This window comes from Armigeres subalbatus, chromosome 1, assembly GCF_024139115.2.
Source record: "Armigeres subalbatus isolate Guangzhou_Male chromosome 1, GZ_Asu_2, whole genome shotgun sequence".
Classification (NCBI taxonomy): Eukaryota; Metazoa; Arthropoda; class Insecta; order Diptera; family Culicidae; genus Armigeres; species Armigeres subalbatus.
Genome location: NC_085139.1, coordinates 103,303,219 through 103,324,522, shown reverse-complemented (window position 1 = coordinate 103,324,522; position 21,304 = coordinate 103,303,219). Strand labels below are relative to the sequence as shown.

Genomic DNA, 21,304 nt, shown 5'->3' with positions numbered 1-21,304 from the left:
CGAAACGTTTGGCGGCTGCTGTTCGCTCCCCGTCAGCTCGACTGTCAAATTTGCAAAAGCAACAACACTGATTCAGTCGAAATTATCTAAGAACGAGGAGTGATGATATTTTGCAAAACAGGCTGATTTTTTGGCAATCTCAGCTGATTTAGGCTACAACGGTTATCAAGAGCGACAGAAGCCATACACGTCACAGCAACACGCAGGGTTCATCGAACGTGTGCGGATCGAATCAAAACGAACTGCTGAAGTGAAATAAGATTGGGATAGCGCATTGATATACGCAGTGGTTTGAGAAAGGTAAGACCTTCTGCTGAAAGTACTTTTGTCTTGTTTTAGAGCACATTCTGATGGTGTGTGGAATGGGTAGCTTTCCAGAACTCTGCGGTGTGAGCATCTTACTTTTTTGTATCGTTTTTTGTCCAACGTCCCATTTTGTTGGTGATGAATTCTGTCTTCTGTCGTACATATTACAATTTTAAAAACTTTTATTAGTGGTTTCTGTCTTAGAATTGCACATTTTTTAGTGTAGATACTGTATAGTGATCGTTCTAGTAGTAGAGTCTGTAAAGTTCTTCCGCTGTTCACTGTTGGCTTTGGCTCTGTATATTTTCATCACATCTCTATGTGATTGCGTCATTTATGCTTGTCCGGTTCCTTTCATAAATAATGCTGATTGTTTGCATTAATTTTCTAGATATGTTTTCTAAATCTCAAAATACCAACTAAATAAAATATTTCTGATTATAGAACTTTGGTTAAAACCGCTTGAATAAAAAGCGATATTTGAACATAAACTGTCGAGAATACTTGGAGGAAGCAACCAGTACACAAGAACGCAATGAGAAGGCTCAAGGGTCTGGCGAAGCAATGGCCATTTTGATCATCAAAAGCTTGATGTCAGTGGACATAATTTGCAAGTTCAAAAATTTTGAGCACGATAGAATCAAGCAGTCAACCTGAAAAATATGAAAATACTGGCAGCATATTGCTGATTTAAGAGGAACTGAACAACACAAAATAATATGATTAAACATCAACTTGCTTATAGCTTCGGACTCATCGCACTTCAGTTTCAATAGAAATCAGCGCAGTTTTAGGAGGTTAATGAATTAAACTACAGCATTGATTCAGTGGCTCAATACTAGTTCGACCGTATTTTGGTATAACGCTATGCTCGTTGGATTATTGCTAAGTGACACGCTTGTAGTATCTTATATTGTTGTCGGTATAATCAACATAATAATGGTACAGTGACCGTGATAACAATGCCGCCAAGTATTAAAATAGGGACAGATATTATCAGTTACATTAAAAGAATCCAGGGATCTGCCATCACATGTAGGTACTTTTTTTGTATATAATACTTAATAATGGATCTTGTCCATAATGTATAAAAGAAAAGATATTTTAGTTACTAGATGAAGATTGTCGCTGTCGTCGCTGTCCGGAACATCTTTTGCTGGCGAGGATAGGGGAGCTAAATGTCAAAGAAGGAAAATCCATACGATTTGACAGCTTGGTACCCAACATGTTCCGGACAGCAGAACAAAGGGAACCGAAGCGACAATCTTTATCTAGTAACTAAAACATCTTTTTATAAAAGGCTACTATTTGGCTTAGGATATTTTGAATAATGGATCTTGTCCACAGTTTCTAAAAGGCTTACATTCGGCTCTGCTGATAGTAAGTAATAACTACTTATTTGAAATAAGTTTATTTTTTAACTGTTTTTAATAAACTTCTGACATATGAGGGAGCAAAAATTGGTCTACTCATAACTTAGAATTTTGGTGAAAAATGTAACACACAATTGCTATCGAAAAAGGACTTATACAGGTAATGTAATTTCGTCTCACGCAGGATTCTACAGACAGCATGTTTAAAGGATACTGCACAAATTGCACTCACTTTATGACAAACAAAATATAATTAAAGATAATTGTTGCCTGTATCATAGCTTCATGTGTTACTTTCGCCTTCGCCTATTCACAACTACATCGTCTTCTATTTCACACTAAATGAAAGAAGAAATATATAAAATTAAATTTGTTTCTTTTCTGCCTTGAACGTTCCAGTTGGCAAATCATTCTCCAACCACTGTTCAAAATGATCCGCCGCCTTTTTAGCACCCTCATCACCGACTACCCTCCCGTGGGTGAGTTCCTTCCTGTGGCCTCCTCCAATCCACCGCAGTCGGCACATAATGGGTCTGCCAACAGTAGTGGTTCATCCTTTCGTTCGCCACACCTGGAATCGCTCAACTGGCTGCACACTATTTCACCCTGCTTCCCCGTATCGGGCGATCGTATCGAAGTCATCTACGAACCGTCCGCCTTCTACAACACCCTGGTGTCGAAATGTGCCGTAGCCAAGCGGCGAATTATGCTGGCCAGCTTATATCTCGGAATCGGTGGCAAGGAGGCCCAACTGGTAACCGCTATCCACGACAATATGAAGCAGAACTTGCAGCTGAAGGTGGATGTTCTGCTGGATTTCACTCGGGGAACGCGAGGGGAGAAGAATTCGCAAACCACTCTGATGCCACTGCTGCGCGAGAGCGACAATTTTCGGCTTTCGCTGTACCACACTCCGGTACTACGGGGTCTTACCAAAAAACTTGCGCCACCTCGATGGAACGAACTACTCGGAATACAGCATATGAAGTTGTACCTGGTTGATGACACGGTGATCATCAGTGGAGCAAACCTTTCCAACGACTACTTCACAAACCGACAAGATCGGTACGTCATGATTGAAGATCGCAAACTGGCGGATTTCTACGCAGATTTCCTCAATAAGGTGCAGGAGTTCAGCAGAATGTAAACCGAAATGGTGAGGCGTGTCTACATGACGGTTGGGACATGCTACCGTACAAAAGCGCCCAGGCGGATTTTGCAGGAGAGGCTCGTGAGCGGATACGGAATTATTTCAAATCAGTGATGGACCGACAAAGGACCGTCTGCGAAGAAGACACAGGTAAATGTTGCCGTATCTTGCCATATAGTTACAAAAGACTTTACATAATTAATAATTCTAGTTTCCGACACGTGGATATTTCCGCTAATTGAGATGGGACAGCTCGGAATTCATCACGACAGTTTGGCTACCAAGAGTCTTCTTTCGGGCTGTTTGAAGGATTCGAAACTCAAACTTGCAACCGGATATTTTAACCTTACAGAAACCTACATGGATACGCTCACCAAAGACTGCCAAGCGGAATGCAGTATTCTGATGGCTCACCCGAATGTAAGTTCTTCTCATCGAACATCAACACCATATGTTACTAAACATGTTTTCATTGTTCCAGGCAAATGGTTTCTTGGGCGCCAAAGGTCCAGCTGGAGGCATTCCAGCGGCGTACTCACTCATAGCGCGTAAGTTCTACGAAAAGCTTCAACAATCCGGCCAGGACCATCGGGTGTCGCTGTTTGAATATGAACGAACCGGTTGGACGTACCACGCCAAGGGCCTCTGGTATTACCTGCCCGGATCAACGCTACCGAACGTCACCCTCATCGGGTCGTCCAATTTCGGCGAACGATCGGTTAATCGTGATCTGGAGGCGCAAATCTGCGTCGTCACTACGAACGGTGGGCTACAGCGAAAGCTGCAGTCCGAGTTCGAAAATATCCTGCAACATTCTACGACGGCGGAAGCGGAACTGACGGCAAGGCCGGTGCCGAGGTGGGTCCGGGCCGTGGTCGGACTGTTTAGGAACTTTTTCTAAGTCACCCTCGCGTAGAGTCGAAATCGATGATGCCATGTCTTCTGCTCTGTCCCCAAGGGAGTATGTGCGACTGTTGGAGCGGATTTTTCTGATTATTAGCCGTGAAACAATCGAATCACCAAATCTATTTAGCTAGTTAAGAGCCAATTCGTTGACTTGTTAATTTATTTTAACTTGCGACCTGTAGGTAAACAAATTGTAAATTTGAACGCTTACTCAACTTTTATGAAGAGATAAAGAGCCCTATGATAATAAAATACTTATGCAACAATGTTGGATTACTGAATACATTAACGGTTTGTTCGAACTATTCGGAATGCGAAACACTGACGTGGGTAGACGTGAAAGAAATCCAAGAACTGTGGTACCGCTGCAATGAAAATTTCTGCATTTGGACAGCGGTATGCGGTAGACTGTCTAGCGGCAGACATAGATGAGTCTTCCTGATGGCGCCGATTTGGCTCTGAACACGCAAGTTTCAAGAACACACAAGCAGGAATAACGACGAAGGCACCGTGGGCGTGGAGAGAAACCCCTTAGCCAAAATATGGGCTGTTGAGGTCTCCACTAAAGAGGGTATAGTCAGGATCGTGAAGCGGGGGTAGTTTACCAAACAACGAGATCAAGCCAACTTTTGGCTATGCACAGCTGCAGACATACGATGGATGCCCATTGCGGGACGTCAAAATCGTCTTCGCCGGCATGAACGCTCTGGTCGGCAGGGAGGAAATGTATAGACCGGCGATCATCATCATGCATCAAATTTGCAGCGAAATGGTATTCTACCGCACAAATATCCATAAGGCCACATAGAAATCACCTAATCAACAAACGGAAAACTAAATCGACCACGTATTAAATAATCAACGGTAAATTCTTCTCCGACATCACGAACGTCTGCACTTACCGCAGTGCGATTATTGAATCCGATCACTACCTCGTTGCGGTATGCAGCCCCTCGAAACTCTCGACGGTATAGAGCATGCGTCGAACCCGAGCGCCGTGACTTAATATTAGGGCGGCTACAAGGGCGATAGACTAGTCCAAGACTACGTGCAGTAGCTGGAAGTGGCACTCCCAATGGAAGAGCAGCTAGGTGCAGCTTCTCTTGAAAATGGCTGAAAGATATTCAACCCGCCATTGGAAGCACCGCAACCGCTGCACTTGGCACGGTGTCCCCGGATCAACGAAATGACTGGTATGACGGCGAAGTGGCCGTCGGCCAAGGCCGAACCAAGCACAATACAAACGGGTGTTAAACAGACAAAACTTGATTTTTCGGAAGAAAAAGTGCCAGTAGAAAGATTGAAACCATGAAGAGACGGATCAACTGTAGTTCTATGAGACGTTAAACCGTTCACGTAAGGGCCACGTGCCACCGCCCGATATGTGTAATGACATATACGGAAACCTTTTTAAGAGCAAGCGTGAGGAGAATCAAAGGTGGCGGCAGCACTACGAAGAGCACCTGAATGGCGTTGTGACGATGTATTGAACTTGGAAGCAAGCGCACAGGACATACGTTGTTCAGCTCCGGATCTCCACGATACCCAGAAGTAGATAAGCCGGCCCCTGGGGCTTGACCGACTACCAGAAGAGCTGTTTGAACACGGCAGCGAGGCACTGGTTAGAGCGCTGCACTGAGTTATTACCAGGGTTTATTAGAACAAGGTTCTGTCGCAGGAGTGTATGGACGGGACGTGTCGTGTGTCCCATCTACAAAAAGGGCGATGAGCTGGATTGTAGCAACTGCCGCGCAATCACACCTGAAAGCCGCCTATAAGGTAGTCTCTCAAATTCAATGCCGCCGACTAACATCAATAAAAATGGCTTAAGCGCCACTCCCCCAAAGCGAGACCATCTACCGCGATTGTAGGTTGCCCGACCTGTGAGACCTTTAAGGAGGATCCAAGTTTTCCAGAGGTGACTGGAAGGGAAACGAGTGCGCTGGCAAGGGGCGTGGGGACTTCACGACTGTAAGTCGCTTAATAAAAATATCCGTGTTCGGAATGATGATTTCCGCCGACGACGAGATTTTTGCCTTCGCGGCCGTTATCATCCACCGGAACCCGACTCAAAACACTTACTCGTACGACCTCGTCCGAATGAAAAGCTGTACGTGGTCGGAATCGGGCCAACCTTCCCAGTAAATGTGCCTAAACTAATAGAATAAAACGACCGAAACGTGAAAAAAACTTCTCCCTTCACCTCATCATCATTCAACTAGCTGTCACTTTCTAGATTCAGTGTAACCATTTATGGAAAGCAATTCAAAAGTAGTTCGTTTATGAAAACCATTCATAAAGAAAAACAATTTTTCTTCTTCATTTTATTTCCTCTATTCTTCTCTTCTTTATCGACTACATATTCTTATAGGCCTACTCTACTTATTCCCTCTATCTAGCTAGCTTGTACGATGAATTCATGTGCGTTGCGACTACTGGTAACTGGGGGTGTGCCAATTAACTTTGCCGACTACCAACGCATAAACGAGACGAGCGGTGGGGCTGTCGAAACGGTGGCCACAGCGGTTTAACTCGGGCTAGGGGCAAACTTCGGCGGGCGCTCCTACTGTTGGCCGTCGCCACGAGTGCGACCATCGGCCGTTCAACTGCTGCGGACTCCGAAAAACGATTATGCGCGTGGATTGGTGGACTTTTAGCGGTCATGTGTAGTTGACGCGGGGGTCGCCTCGCTTGGTGGTGTAGGGGCTACCGTGCGCGCCTTGCACGCTCGTCGTCGGTTCGAATCCGGCCCGGAAGACTTTTTGTAGCTGTACCTGGTTCACGACCGGAACGTTGGTCGACTAACTTGGCTTCTCTCTGGTTAGCTCACAGCTCGTTGCTTTAGCCCTGCCTGGGGCGTGGAAATAGCGTTCGCTGCCCTTCCGGCCGGCCGCCATGAACCGCCGGGAGAAAATGTCTCGATGCTGGACTGCGGGGTCGAAACGGTCGCTGACGAAAAGGGTGGTGTGACGGGCCTCGCAATTCTTGGCACAGATCTGTTTCGGAATTTAAGATGCCGTCATACATACGGGTTAAAGGTAGCCTCACACCTCGGGAATTTGGTCCGCGCATTTTCCCCCATGTATTTTTACATATGCGGTGTTTTCGGGATTTGGGCCGGATTTTGATCCCCGTGCATTTTAAATGGGGCCTAAAAGGTAGCCTCACCCATCACACCTTCGGGAATTTGGTCCGCGTAGTTTTTCTCCATGTATTTTTTGCATATGCGATGTTTTCTGGAATTTGGGCACGGAAAAATAAAACCTGGCCCCCTTTAGAAAACACGGGGATTAAATTCCGGCGGAAAAATTTTCCTGAGGTGTAAAACGTGGCCTGTAGCCTTAAGGTAACCTCACCTCGAATTTGGTCATGGATTTTTTCCCCATGCATTTTACATATGCGATGTTTTCGGAGTTGGGCACGGAAAATCAAAAATCCCGGCCCCATTTAAATGCAGTCGGGGACCAAAACTGGCGGAAAATTTTCCTGAGGTGTAAGGTGGCCTTTTAAATGCACGGGGACCAAAAATCCAGGGTGGAGAATTTTCCTGAGGTGTAGAGTAGAACGGAAATTAGAGTGCGGTAAAAAGTACGTTTTCGATTTTTTGAAGTAATAAAAAGATAAACTAGCAGCACTGCCATCAGTTTGATAGGTATTCTGGCCAACTATTATCATGTGTAATTGTAAACGATTTGAATGAACAACAAGGAGATATGGAGTTAGATAACTTTTGTTCATTTTGCACTATTGGTTAAAATAATTGGATTTCCGCAACTAGTATTTCATTACCATATATACGTTCAATCAGGTGAACATTATACCATGGCCTCGATAACCTATTGTATAGAGTACTTTATGGTACAGAACACCAATCCGGTTGGTTTTCCAAGAAGTCAAAACCATTATTTCTGAATAATTTTTTGGGACTGTGGGGTAAAAGTACGCAGGAACCGGTGGGGCAAGAGTACGCATGTGAATCTTCAAGTTATGATGTCAAACCCGTATCTCTGGCCGAAATAAGACTACTTCCAAAGCGTAAAGATCTACAACTAAGAAAAAGGGGAGCCAGAATTTGAAGTTTTTAGGATAAGTTGAAGTAATTGGTGTTAGAAAGGACTTGTGCGAACAAAGCACTGAAGCGAAATAATGAAATTGTATAAGGACTTGTTGTACAACAAAACATAGTACGAAAACTTACAAATTTCATCTAAATGATAATTTCATTTAATCAAAATAAACATTCATAAATTACGCAACGTTTAGCTGGGAGGGTTGGTGAGATGTGTGAGGATCAATATAATTTTTAGAGGATTCATACAAATAGTGTAAGATAAGGGGAGGGTGATGAAATAGCCAAATCTTACGTTACGTGATTGAGTGGACTTTCTTTAAGGAAAAATGCCTTTGTATACGCCAATGCGTAACCTGATATATATATTTACCTCTGTAGTTTTTGTATATATAAAAAAAAACAATGGTTTTTCGTAAGAAAGTGAACATTTTAAGGAACCCCTCCCTTTAAGAGTTACGTAATCTTTAAACATTCCCCTAATATATGCTCATTAAACATCAATTAAATGTTATTAACTCTTATTTGTGTCAATATATACTTAAAGCACATGATTGGATAAATGCGTACTTCATACTCTTTTACCTGATGCGCACTTTTACTTTTTTACCACCTGTGGGGTAAGAGTGCAATTTTTCACTTGTCTTGCAATAAGGGTTCTACTAAAACGAATCTCAATAATTTCAATATTTTTTCCACTGGGTAACATAAAGGAAGAGTATATGAATCATCGACACTGATTTGATATGCCGAAGCTTGCTCTATAAAGGGCCACATGATCGATTGAAAACTAAGTGCACTTGCCCTTGCCTCTACTACCTCAAGGTAGCCATTAAAGCCCAACCTTAAGGTAGCCCTCACACTGAATTTGGTCCGCGGATTTTTCCATGTATTTTTTGCATATGCGATGTTTTCGGATTTGAGCACGGAAAATCAAAATCCCGGCCCCATTTAAAATGCACGGGGACCAAATTCCGGCGGAAAATTTTCCTCCGAGGTGTAAGGTAGCACTTTACACCTCGGGGAAAATTTTCCTCCGATTTTGGCCGGGAGCCAGGATTTTTGATTTTCCGGTGCCGAAATCCCGAAAACATCGCATATGCAAAAATGCATGGGGAAAAAACCCGCGGACCAAATTCCCGAGGTGTGAGGCTGCCTTAACTCTGGCACATTTGTCACATTCATATCATCAGTATTACCTGTCGCATCCAAATTCTACTCACTCGCACGCACTAATTTAACTGTCGCACGCACGCACATAGGCACTTTAGCTACTCTGCCTCTCTACTTGAGGGAAATTAGGAAAGAAAATCTAATTAGGTAAAACTCAAAGGTTTCTTCACGTTGTCACTAGTTCACACCTGAACTTCACAACCACGGCGCGGGACTTAACTTGGATCGCTCTCGCCTCTTTCACAGACCAGAACGAAGTGAAAGAGTCGTGTTTTAAGATCCTCAGATCATAAGGCGCGAGATTTCAAATCTTCGTCACCGAAAATTACGCGAAAACAACAAAGTTGATTGTTTTCGCGAAAGGTCAAAAATCATCATACCGATTACAAATCATTTCATTATTCAGAAAACCTTTTCGTCCCATCCTATGTGAGCCAGATCTTCCATCTCGCTTTCCAACCCGAATGTTTTTTTACAGAGCTGGGCTCAACGAGAACCCAGGTCGATGCCCGATCTCGCACATGTTGATTTGGCTAACGACTTTACCTTTGGCGCCAGGAATAAACCGTGAACTCATTTACATCATGATGCAGATCATGAACAAGTGAAATAATGAACTTATGAACTCTAATATTCCTCGTGAGTGAGTTCAAAAATGACCCTTAACGTGAGTGGTCTCTAAACAAGCACGGAACCGCAAAACAACTCACGCTGTGGTTCCTTTCACTCAAATCCGCCCTTGCGCGTAAGAAGCCAAAATAAGTATTTTAAAATGCGAAAAAATCCGGTGAGTACTTCTACCTTTACTCCCGTGTTGATTTTCACCCACTATGAAGTTTCTCCAACTCAAATTTATGTTATTTTCACTCACCCGAGACTATGGTGAAAACAACTTAAATTTGGCTTCTTCCACAGAACAGCACACGTTGGGTCGATACCAAGGGCTCCATACGCCTGTCACTGGCGAACAAAGCTCGTGTACTCTGTATCAGGGGAGAAGGCGGAGCACTGAAGCCCTACCCGCGACATAAAATCATGTGCGTCATCTGGATTTGCTTCTAAAATGTAAACAACAGTGTTAATTCTCTACCACCTTGTTGCGTACGCCCTTTGCGTAACAACGCACCTACTACAACACCGATATGAATAGCATACCTTTAATCGCCGTACACGATACAATGACAGATATAGATAATTGCCATGCACTGTTACGAATAGAATAGAGTGAGAAGTCGAAAAGATATACTGAATTGAACCATACTGTCGTGTTCTGATTGTTCCGCTAAAATTGTTGCTCGGAAAGTATATTTTTCAGTTAACAGCTCCTAAGTTAATACCACTTGAATTTCAAAATCTAGATATAGTTTTCTACAGAATCTGTAGTAAATTATTAAGAATCTGTAGTAGTAAGATATTCCTGGCTTATGTCCAAACGTAGAATTCATGTAACTCTCAAAATTGTAGGTTATCAAACCAGAAGATCGTTCATAGTTTCGTTTCTTTCTGTTTCGATACTTACGGAGGTTATAACTAAGGTAAATAGCTACAAATCAGTGAGAGAAAGCACTTACTAATTGTTGTACTTTAGAACTAGATTTGGCTTATACGGCCCTAATCGGTGTCAATCGATCGTTACGTAGAATACCAAGGAAACGTACAAACGTAAGTAGGTGACCATTACTCTTGGAGAAGAATTATGAATTCAGTTTCTCTTATGCAGGAAAATTTTAATCGTGTCCCGCATATTCGCGCCATAATAATAACCGATTGAAAAATTACGGAAAGGCGTTTCATTCGTTGCATAAGCAACATTAAAGGTATGCTATTCCATATCGGTGTTGTAGTAGGTGCGTTGTTACGCAAAGTGACGTACGCAACAGTCCCCCCAGTGGTTGGGTCCTGGTCCAACTCACTTTCGTCTGCACCTACGTCCAATACAGCAATCTTGGACCGCAGGTCTGTCGTAGAGTCCAGAAGAAGTCTGTACTACCGCAGAACGCACTTGACCGTCTGATGATGTCTTCACCAAAACCACTCGTCCTTTCGGTCAACAGTTCGCCAACTCCGGATCAGCTATAACGACGACGTCCCCGACAGCTATTATTGGTCTCACAAGGGTAGAACCATTTAGAACGACGTGTTATTGCAGCCAAGCTACTCGGCTACCCAACGTTGCCAGGAAGCGATTTGCTAATGTATCTGATGCTTTCCATGACTTCCGAAGTTCAAGCGGATAATCCCAGTTCGCGTAAGGGCGGACCAAAGGTTTTGGACCCATTCGACGATCCTACCAGAAAATGGTTTGGTGCTTAAGAGCCGGCGAAGAATAGTCATCCACCGGTACACATGTGTTAGAGGTCGGCTGTTGATAGTGTTTTCCACCTGAATCAAGTAACTGCGCAGCACTCTTCAGTAGGTATTCGTTGAGGTTTACCGATTGCAAGCACTTTCTTCACCGACTGAATAAGACGCTCCCAGCAGCCGCCCATGTGTGGAGACGCAGGCGGATTGAACTCGCCAGGAAGTTGTTGGTGTGGTGAATTCAGTCATTAGGTTTTCTAGTAGAATGTCGCAAATTACTCGATTACTTCGATTAATCGATTCATCGTTGTGATAATCGATTAATTTTGAATCGATTATTACCCAACGATTAATCGATTCAATAATCGAGACGACTGTGAGTAATCGATTGCCATTAATCGATTAATCAGAATTTCACGACATCATAAGGATGTCGAAAATTAATTGATTATTTCGATTAATCGATTCTATCGTTGTGATAATCGATTAATTTTGAATCGATTACTATATAATGATTAATCGATTCAATAATCGACAAGAATCAAGAGTAATCGATTAGTAACTAATCGATTAATCAGGATTTTACGACATCTCTATTTTCTAGCTCCAAAATGCCACCGCAGCCTTAAGTTCTTTTTCCGCGCCCACGAAATTCGTTCCGCGATCGCTTCTGATCTCCAGCAGGGTCCCACGGCAATGCCGAAGCAATTCCTTAGCGCCATAATGCAAGAGCTTGTACTCAACGATGCAGCTAGCTCGATATGAATTGCTCCTGGTTGTCGCGTGCATGCAACAATCACACCCCAACGTTTTCGTGATGACGCCCTACAAGAACGAGGAACGGGCCCAAAGAAGTCTACACCAACGTAGGAAAAGGGACGTATGAAGGCAGCCATCACTCTTTGCTTTCGGAAGGGGTCCCATGGCCGGTAGTGCTGGTCTCGCACCAAGGATTTTACACTGCTGACAGTTTCGGCGCACCTTGAGACAAACTCTTCGCACACGTGGAATATAGTATTGTTTTACGGATTTCATTGACGTACGTTTCATGGCACTGATGATGATAGCGGCAGTGCACATCCAGAGACGATGAGATCTGTGACTGGGTGTTCTCGGGGAAGCACGATAGATAACCGGTCACTCTCCGTCTCACCCAAACGACCGTCGCCTATTCGCATAATCCCACGATCATCAATAAAGGGATTTCTAGCTTATACAACTTGGTCTCTTTTGTTCCAGCTCGTCGACTGTCGGCTAATATTGCTGCTAACCTTCACTTCTCTTTGGGCTCGCATGATTTGGAACGCTTCTGCTTCAGATAGTTCCTCATTTGTGGAGTGCGTCCTTGTATGCGTTGGCTTCCTATTCTTCATCTTTCTGAAGTGTTTCCGATGAAGCGTTGAACCAAAGCTGCCGTTACATGCGCCTCAAACGTTGCCAGGAAGAATAGTTTTCCGGGAGCAGAATCGTTTCGAGCTTTACCTTCGGAGTGAAATAGTAAGATTGAGTCGAATTTCTATAAAGATCTTCGACGCCTTTCATTCACCTGGAGTGATGTTCATATGGATGGCGCCATAGACTTCTGACAGAAGCGACTTCAAAGTTCAATATAGATCCCGCGAGATGCACGGAGATCTGCCGAATTGTTGCTTACTCCGGTTCGATATAAGCCGCTAAACAATGAGAACAACATCCTATGAAAAGAAAGGCGCAAGTACAAGAGATACGTTTCGATGACGCGGGCAGCAGGGAGTTTCAATGCAAAGATTGGTTGCTGCTGAAGCAGAGAACGAAGAAGCTACCACTGGACAGATGTTTCCACTGTATACTCGGACAACGCGAAGCAGGTAATCGATCAGACCGTTCTACAAAGCGAATTAGCATCGTAGGGTTATGAGCAGACCAGCGCCAATGCACGTTCCATATGTAGAAGTGGCAAATGCATCATCCATCGCATTTACGCTTTGTTAGTTCGACTGCAGTTAACCTGAAATCCTTACGTAAGAACATCTGTGTGATGTTCAAAATGAGTAAAACTTCGATGTGTAGTTCATTCAAAGTGTTGCTGGGGGGAATGTTACGTAAGAATATAATTGTTAAACCCTGGCTACTCCTGTGTGTATGTTAAGATTTTTGTATATGTGTATCAATTTTAGGTGTTATTTTAATCAGTTGAAAATAACGATGCAACAGCACTTTGGATGCGACAAGAATCACATTTTCTGTTGCTGCTGAAATAGTAAAAACACCGAAGATGTGAGTACCTTTAATTATTTATTGCATTTGATGTCGTATTTATTAATATGTATTAAATATAGCTTTATAGCATGATGCAATATAATTTGTATTTATTGCCGCGCTGAAAGATCGGTGACTTCTGTGCTATTCTGTAACTTTTTGCACGTACACCTTTTTGTTGGCAATTTTTATGCACACTTTTGTGTTCGTTAGTTTTCATCAAAAGTCAAAACACTCAATCATGCAGCAATATAACGATGTAGTATGCTTGAGATACCCGCTTCGTTCTATAGGGACCTCGGAAAAGAATTTATTTGGCAAGAAACTAACCTGAATATAAATATGTTCGTCATTAACGATTGCGCCCTAACACTGGTTTTAAGCTCCGGATCACGAAATTCCAATTGTTCCAGGGACATTGGTCATCGTTTTTGAAAATGGGTATGGTTCCGGAAATACTGATATTGGTCACTTACCTGATCCAAGCCAGGAAAACTTACGATCTTGCGATGTGTCAAACTTCATGATTTCGCAAATCGAAGTTCACAGAAATGTGTTCTGAGGATATTTGGTCATTCTGGTCAGCATTCCGGGGGGCGCCCTGGGGACACTTTTTCTCGCCAAATGCTGTATCTCGTATCGACGGAATCTTGTCAAACCATGTGAAGACATTCGGTTGAAGAAGCAGTTGATTCAAAATTATGAGATTATTAACAATGTCGTTCCTGTTCGCGTGACTAATGGAATGTACTGCACGGTCAAGCAGTTTGACCAACATTGACTCCAATTTCTCGTTTATTCAAACATCAATCAAGTTTTACCAACAGCAGCACGAACAATCAATTTATTCGACCAACAATATCACACACCAACGACTGAAGGTAGCCAACTTGATCATTGTACTTCGTTCAGTTACGTACTCATCCAGCTTTTAAATTCCAATCGATCGATGTTCTCATCGATGAATGTTTCTCGGTACTTTTTCGCTTCTGCTTGCGCCGAATAACGGCCATGCAGCGATGAGAACGATGCACAGCACAGCACCGGCACAATTCCAACAACGGCTGCCATAAAGGCCGGAGAATCCACCGGGTAAAACGCGGCCATAAATTCGGATGTGGTTGACCATGGCGACGTACCCACCGGGAGCTCACTAACGCAATCTCTGGTATCAAATTGGATCAGCTCGTGCATTTGGTACACACGTTCGTTGCACCGGACGCAGGCCAGTGCGTGCAGAGACAATCTGTAACAAAATAAAGAGAAATGAGAATTAATTTCAATATCTATTAACTAATATTACGTGGATTGATTTGGAATAATAAAGCGATACAAATATTCTTCTACTTCCTTCCTTCAGCCGACCTTCAACTTCCCAAAAATACGGAAAAAAAACTTTGACGATTTTCGTTTCTATCAATTTAATGCATTTTATACGGGAGAGTAGAACATTGGAACTTACGTTGGAACAAATTTGCCCGTGGATTAATTTGGTTGCATCTCAAATATTTTCAAACTCGTTTAAAGGCTGTTTACAAATTACTTAACCTGGGAGGAGTGCCTTACAATTCATACAAAAAATACCTTTCTCACAAATTTTTCATTCAATTCAGCGTTACATAATTTGTGAACGGGCACGCTCAGTCTTCATGACTGGTGCTCTCATTACATTCCTCTCATATCGATCCCAACCCAGATATTGCCTTCGACTCCTCCTGCCACCGCACCGTAAGTTTGGGCCCATTCACAAATTACATAACGCTTTAGGGGTGGGAGGGTGTCTATCCGAGCATTGGCCCATACAAATTTTAGAACCCTTCCACAAAACACGTTACGAGGGTGGGTGAGGTTGAAAATGGTGTATTTTAGCGTTATGTAATTTGTGAATGAACCCTTTGAGGGGATGTCCCCGTTGGCATTCAAAGACCTGGTCGTTTTGAGGTGATGGTTATCGGATGGCTGTTTCTTGAAGAATTCATTCAGTTGCTTTTCGAAAGTCTCGGATAAATATTTCTTTTGTCTATATCGGTGAGTAACGGACTTGTCGCACTGGCACCGGACCCGCGCCGCTCCATCGAGGTCGTGGTCACGCGGAAGAAGCGATAATCTACGGTTTCTGTGGACTTCCTCCCTCATCGAAGTCTACCATACTCGACTATTCCATTTGTGGCGACGCCGAACCAGAGCAGCCAAATTCTAGTGCTGCCAATTATACGCGACTCTACAGAAGTAGGTCAAAAGCTTCTGCATACGAACTACACTGAGTTTGTTGCAGAGTTCGGGACACTGTATTTGTTGCAGAGTTGCAGGGGGCAGCAGAGACTACGTCCAAGGCCTTGACGACCCCTCCCAGCGGTCTGCGAGTCAGGGAGAACTGCCTAGGGCGTGGTGGGGTTTAACAAAAGATATTTTAGTTACTAGATAAAGATTGTCGCTGTCGTCGCTGTCTGAAACATCTTTTGCGCGAGGATAGGGGAGCTAAATTCAAAAAGGAAATCCATACGATTTGACAGCTTGGTACCCAACATGCTCCGGACAGCAGAACAAAGGGAACCGAAGCGACAATCTTTATCTAGTAACTATAATATCTTTTGGTTTAACAGAGCGCTCTGCTAAATTCCTCCCAAAAAAACACAAGTGTCCGAAGCAGACTCTATCAAAGCGACTGTGTGTCGCTACAAAAGCACAAGCCCATCAGGGAGTGCCATCGGCTCATCAGGGTTGAACCCGGTAAGTTCCTGATTATTTACTGTAAGTTTCTGATTATGGTATACTGGTTGCATGATATTGGACTTTGTCTCTGGATATTGGAAGATTGTGAAAGCGAGGGCTGGTAGTCTGGTTATTCTATTATCTTAATAAGGCCGAGTGGCATCAACCTGAAACGGCGAATGGGCTAATGGTCAGGCTGTCATCAGTCCCATAAAACCGTGACGGGCTTTGTAGCTAGCGGTACAATCTTGCCGCTCAGTTGCCAGCTGAGTGGGGTGAGCTCAGATCTTTCCTGACTAGCGCCGATCTGGCTCTGAACACAAGTGTCAACCCTCATGGCCTCCTGCATGCCGCAAGGTATGTACAGATGACCATAGGATCGCGACGGCGACTACACCAGCAGGATTCGACAGCAGCCGCAAGGGGGTCCCAATAAATATGGAGTCTACCAAAATCACAAAATCAACAAACGAAGGAGGAGTGGCGACTTTCGGCAAGGAGAATCCTTTCTCCAGATGCAGCGGCCTTGAGAGGTCTTCCCAAAGATCGCCGGGGGAAGGCGATGAAGAAACCCGTGGAAGGTCTGAGTAGGTGCCGGTTGAAGTGAAGATGGACATCCCACCTGGAGTCATCAATTCGGTGATGGCGAACCACGAGGAACGCGTGGCCAGACGATGAAGGTGATCACGGATGTCTCAGGGAGATCATGTCGTTTCTGGACAACCGTGTTATTACGCAAGTACCTCAAACTTGCTGTACAGGCGCTCTGTGCCCTAGTTGTGAGAAGTCCGAGTGCAGGACGCTACAAGAGGCCACAAATGCGGGGAGAAATTCCAAACTCGTGAAGGAGCAGAACTCTGGAACACCAGGCGGAAGGAAAAGGAGGAGGCTGAATCGAGATTCGCCTCTAGCCGAAAATGGTTGGCGGAGGAAACCGAGGAACTCCGCAGAAGGATGGCCGTGACAGGGGCTAAACACCTAAACCTAAACTACTGCGAGGTGGCTCAACTGCTGCTAAAACAGTCGGTTACCGAGTGTAAATCTGATGTAGCCTTGCTGTCCGATCCATACCGCATCCCTGCTGAAAACGTCAGTTGGATTGCGGACAAGTCTCAGATGTTGGCCATCTGGACTTGCGGGCGATACTCCATCCAGGAGATATTATCATCACCTGATGATGAGGGTTTCGTCATAGCAAAGGTAAACGGTGTTTACTTTGTAGCTGCTACTGTCCTCCTAGGTGGAGTATAGTGTGTTTACTAGGATATCGACATTCTTGCAGCGAAAACGCATAAAACCATTGGTTGTAGCAGGCGACTTCAATGCGTGGGCAGTGGACTGAGGATCCCGGTCCACAAACGCTAGAACCATCAGAGTCGCTAGTAATAAACTGATCCTCTGAACGAAGGCCAAGTGCCAACGTTCATGGGACCGGCAGTGATTCATGTATCAATGGCCTTCTGCAGCGCAGGATGGACAGTGGAGCCAGAATGGAAGGTTCATGAGGGCATACCTCCAACGATCATCAGGAAATTCGTTTATGGTCGGTATCCCCCTTCGCAACCACAAGGCGGATCGCAAAACCGATCTAGGATGGCGCACCTGCAGTCAACCCAGAACTCTTGGAGGAATCACTACGATGGGAGAAAGAACAACAGGATTAAGTGGCGATGAGTTAATCGATGTACTAATTCATGCATGCGATGTGACGATCCCTAGGAGGACCAAACCTCCCGGAAATCGACCTGCGTGGACAGTGGACAGACAAAATTGCAGACCATGGAACCTGCTCTTGAGCTAAGAGAAGGTTGCGACGTGCCAGAACAGACGCTGAAAAGGTCGAGAGACGCCGCACACTGGGGCAGTCCTTGTCCAAATATGGAAAAAATCTCTCAGTTATTGGAATAATTAAATGGACCATACTGCCGCTAACCGCAAGTCGAGCACATCTGTATATGGGCTCCAGATGTAGCTCGACTACAATGTGTCTTCAGCGTAATTTTAACCATTAATGCCGACATTTCGATCAATAATTACAATTTTAAGCGATATTCACATAAAAGTCCGACAAAATGGTCAAACAGCGTTTTTAAATGTAATTTCTTCAAAGAAGTTGTTTGTCACTTAATTTCGATGAACCTTTTTGAAAAATTGCAGAGCCTTCCGTGATGATTTTTTTTTGCTTATTTCTAAAAGAACGATCCATAAATGAAATTTGATTAGTAAATGAACTTAACAACATTTTAACTGTTTAATATTTGTTTAGTACTAGATAGGCCACTTAACGCAACACAGACATGTTCCACAACACCGGCAATATTAGTCTCCTTATACATCTCGTATCAATTTGCTATTGCATATTCTGCTACTCTAACGATGATGGTACCGATCGACCGCGGACGGCTATTATCGCGCATAAAATCACCACACTGACCCTTGTGTATCGTACTATATACACAGGGCAGTAAGTCAGTATATCGACACCGACCGTGCGCATATTTATTTATTTATTTAACTAAGGCCGGGTGGCCTGTGCTGCACATAAAGACTTCTCCATTCAGCTCGGTTCATGGCTGCACTTCGCCAACCACGCAGTCTGCGGAGGTCCCAAGTCGTCCTCCACCTGATCGATCCACCTTGCCGCTGTGCACCTCGCCTTCTTGTTCCGTCGGATCGTTGTCGAGAACCATTTTCACCGGATTACTGTCCGACATTCTGGCTACGTGCCGCCCACCGCATCTTCCGATTTTCGCGGTGAACGGATGGTTCTCCCAACAGCTGATGCAACTCTGGTTCATTCGCCTCCTCCACGTACCGTCGTCTACGCCCACCATAGATGGTACGCAACACTTTCCTTTCGAAAACTCCAGTGCGCGTTGGTCCTCCACGAGCATCGTCGAGTCTCGTGTCCGTAGAGAACTACCGGTCTATGCGTTTTGTAGATAGTCAGTTTGTTGGCGAACTCTATTCGATCAGGCGTCTTGCGGAGTCAAAGTACGTACGATTTCCAGCCCATGCGTCTCCAATTTCTCTGCTGGTATCGGCGGTCACAGTGAGCAAGTACACAATTCTTCAACCACCTCGATTTCGTCACCACCGATACAAACTCGTGGTGGGTGGCTCATTGACCTCTCTTGAGCCTCTTCCTATCATGTACTTCGTCTTCGACGTGTTGATGACTATCAATCCGTTTAGCTTCGCTTTTCAGTCTGATGTAGGCTTCCTCCATCCTCTCAAAATTACGTGCCATGATATCAATGTCGTCCGAACCAAATAACTGGACGGACTTCGTGAAAATCGTACCACTCGTGTCAATCCCTGCCTTCGTATTACTCCTCAAAGCGATGTTGAATAGCAGACACGAAAGAATCACCTTGCCGTAACCCTCTACGGGTTTCGAAGGGACTCGAGAATGCCCTGAAACTCGAACTACGCACATCGATCCATCGTCGCTTGATCAACCGTATCAGTTTATCCGGAAATCCGTTTCGTGCTGCTGCCATAGCTGGTCCCGATCGATTGTATCATATGCGGCTTTGAAGTCGATAAATAGATGATGTGGGCACGTTGTATTCGTGCATTTCTGCAATACCTGACGTATGGCGAACACCTGGTCTGTGGTAGAGCGTTCACCCATAAATCCCGCCTGGTACTGCCCACGAACTCCTTTGCAATTGGTGTTGATCGACGGCATAAATTTGGGAGAGCCTTGTAGGCGGCGTTCAGCAATTGATTGCGCGGTGGTGCTACAATCAGCTTATCGCCCTTTTTGTAGATGGGACACGACACTTCCATCCCCTCCTGCGAGAACCATCCTCCCAAATGGTAATCACCCAGTGCAGCGCTCTAGCAGTGCTTCACCGTGTTTAAACAGCTCTCTGGTAGTTGGTCCCCAGGGGCTTTGTTGTTTTCAGCCGGCCGATCTCCTCCTGGATTTCCTGGAGATTCAGGCGGAAGTCGACGCGCTGCTCCTGGGTCCATTACCATACCGCCACCGTTGTCTGCCAAATCGCCATTCAGGTGCTCTTCGTAGTGCTGCCACCTTTGGATCACCTCACGCTCGTTTAGAAGGTTCCGTTCATGTCCTTACACATCAGGCTGTGGCACGTACCGTGAGAGTTCAACTTCTCATAGAACTTTCGTGCGTTATTACGGTACGTTCCTCGTCTCTTCACGGTCTCGATCTTCCTGCTGGCCTTTTCCTCGGAAAATCGAGTTTTTCTGTTCCGCGCCGTTTGTTGCCTCGTTCGCCCTCGTGCGTGTGCGCAATCTCGCCCATGCCTTCTCCTCAACTAACTGCTCACATTCGCCGTCATACCAGTCGTTTCTCTGATCCGGAGCCACCGTGCCTAGTGCAGCGGTTTGGGTGCTCCAATGCGGATCGAATATCTCAGCCATCTTCAAGAGTGCTGCGCCTCCTCTTCCGTTAGTGCCACTTCCAGCTGCTGCGCGTGGTCTTGCAGTCTACCGTCTTGTAGCCGCCCAATGTTAAGCCGCGGCGGACGACTCAACGCGTGTTGATCCGGTTGAGAGTTTTGAGCGCGACATACCGCGACGAGGTGTGGTCGGATTCAATATTCGCACTGCGGTAAGTGCGTACGTTCGTGATGTCGGAGAATTTACCGTCGATTGAACGTGTCGATTTGGGTTTCCGTTACTTGATTAGGTGATTTCCATGTGGTCTTGTGGATATTCGTGCGGGGAAGAAAATGCTTCGGACTACCATTCCGCGGAGGCTGCAAAGTTTATGCATCGTTGGCCGTTGTCGTTCGATACGGTATCAGACTATCCGGTCCGATGACCGTCTATACATTTCCCTTCCTACCTGAGGTTCATGTCACCGATGACGATTTTGACGTCCCGCAGTGGGCATCCATCGTATGTCTGCTCCAGCTGCGCATAGAACGCTTCTTTCTCGTCGTCGGATCTCCCTTCGTTGGGCAGTGCACGTTGATGATGCTATAGTTGAAGAAACGGCCTTTTATCCTCAGCTTACATCCTTGCGTTGATTGGCTGCCACCCAATCACGCGTTGGCCATCTTTCCCAGCACTGAAGCCGGTTCCCAGCTCGTTGGT

General features: G+C 44.9%; 2 protein-coding genes across 4 annotated transcripts in view; one reads left to right on the top strand and one right to left on the bottom strand.

Annotated features, from left to right (window-relative positions):
- LOC134203912 (uncharacterized) overlaps positions 1 to 21,304 on the bottom strand; it is a 290,894-nt gene that overhangs the window by 70,332 nt on the left and 199,258 nt on the right. The gene's annotated exons all lie outside the window — the stretch shown is intronic.
- LOC134203904 (CDP-diacylglycerol--glycerol-3-phosphate 3-phosphatidyltransferase, mitochondrial-like) lies at positions 7 to 4,018 on the top strand. The gene is given in 5 exon segments (XM_062678743.1): positions 7 to 300; positions 2,079 to 2,815; positions 2,818 to 2,979; positions 3,041 to 3,249; positions 3,311 to 4,018. Coding segments are annotated over 4 exon segments (1,497 nt in total). The 5' UTR covers positions 7 to 300; positions 2,079 to 2,109; the 3' UTR covers positions 3,731 to 4,018.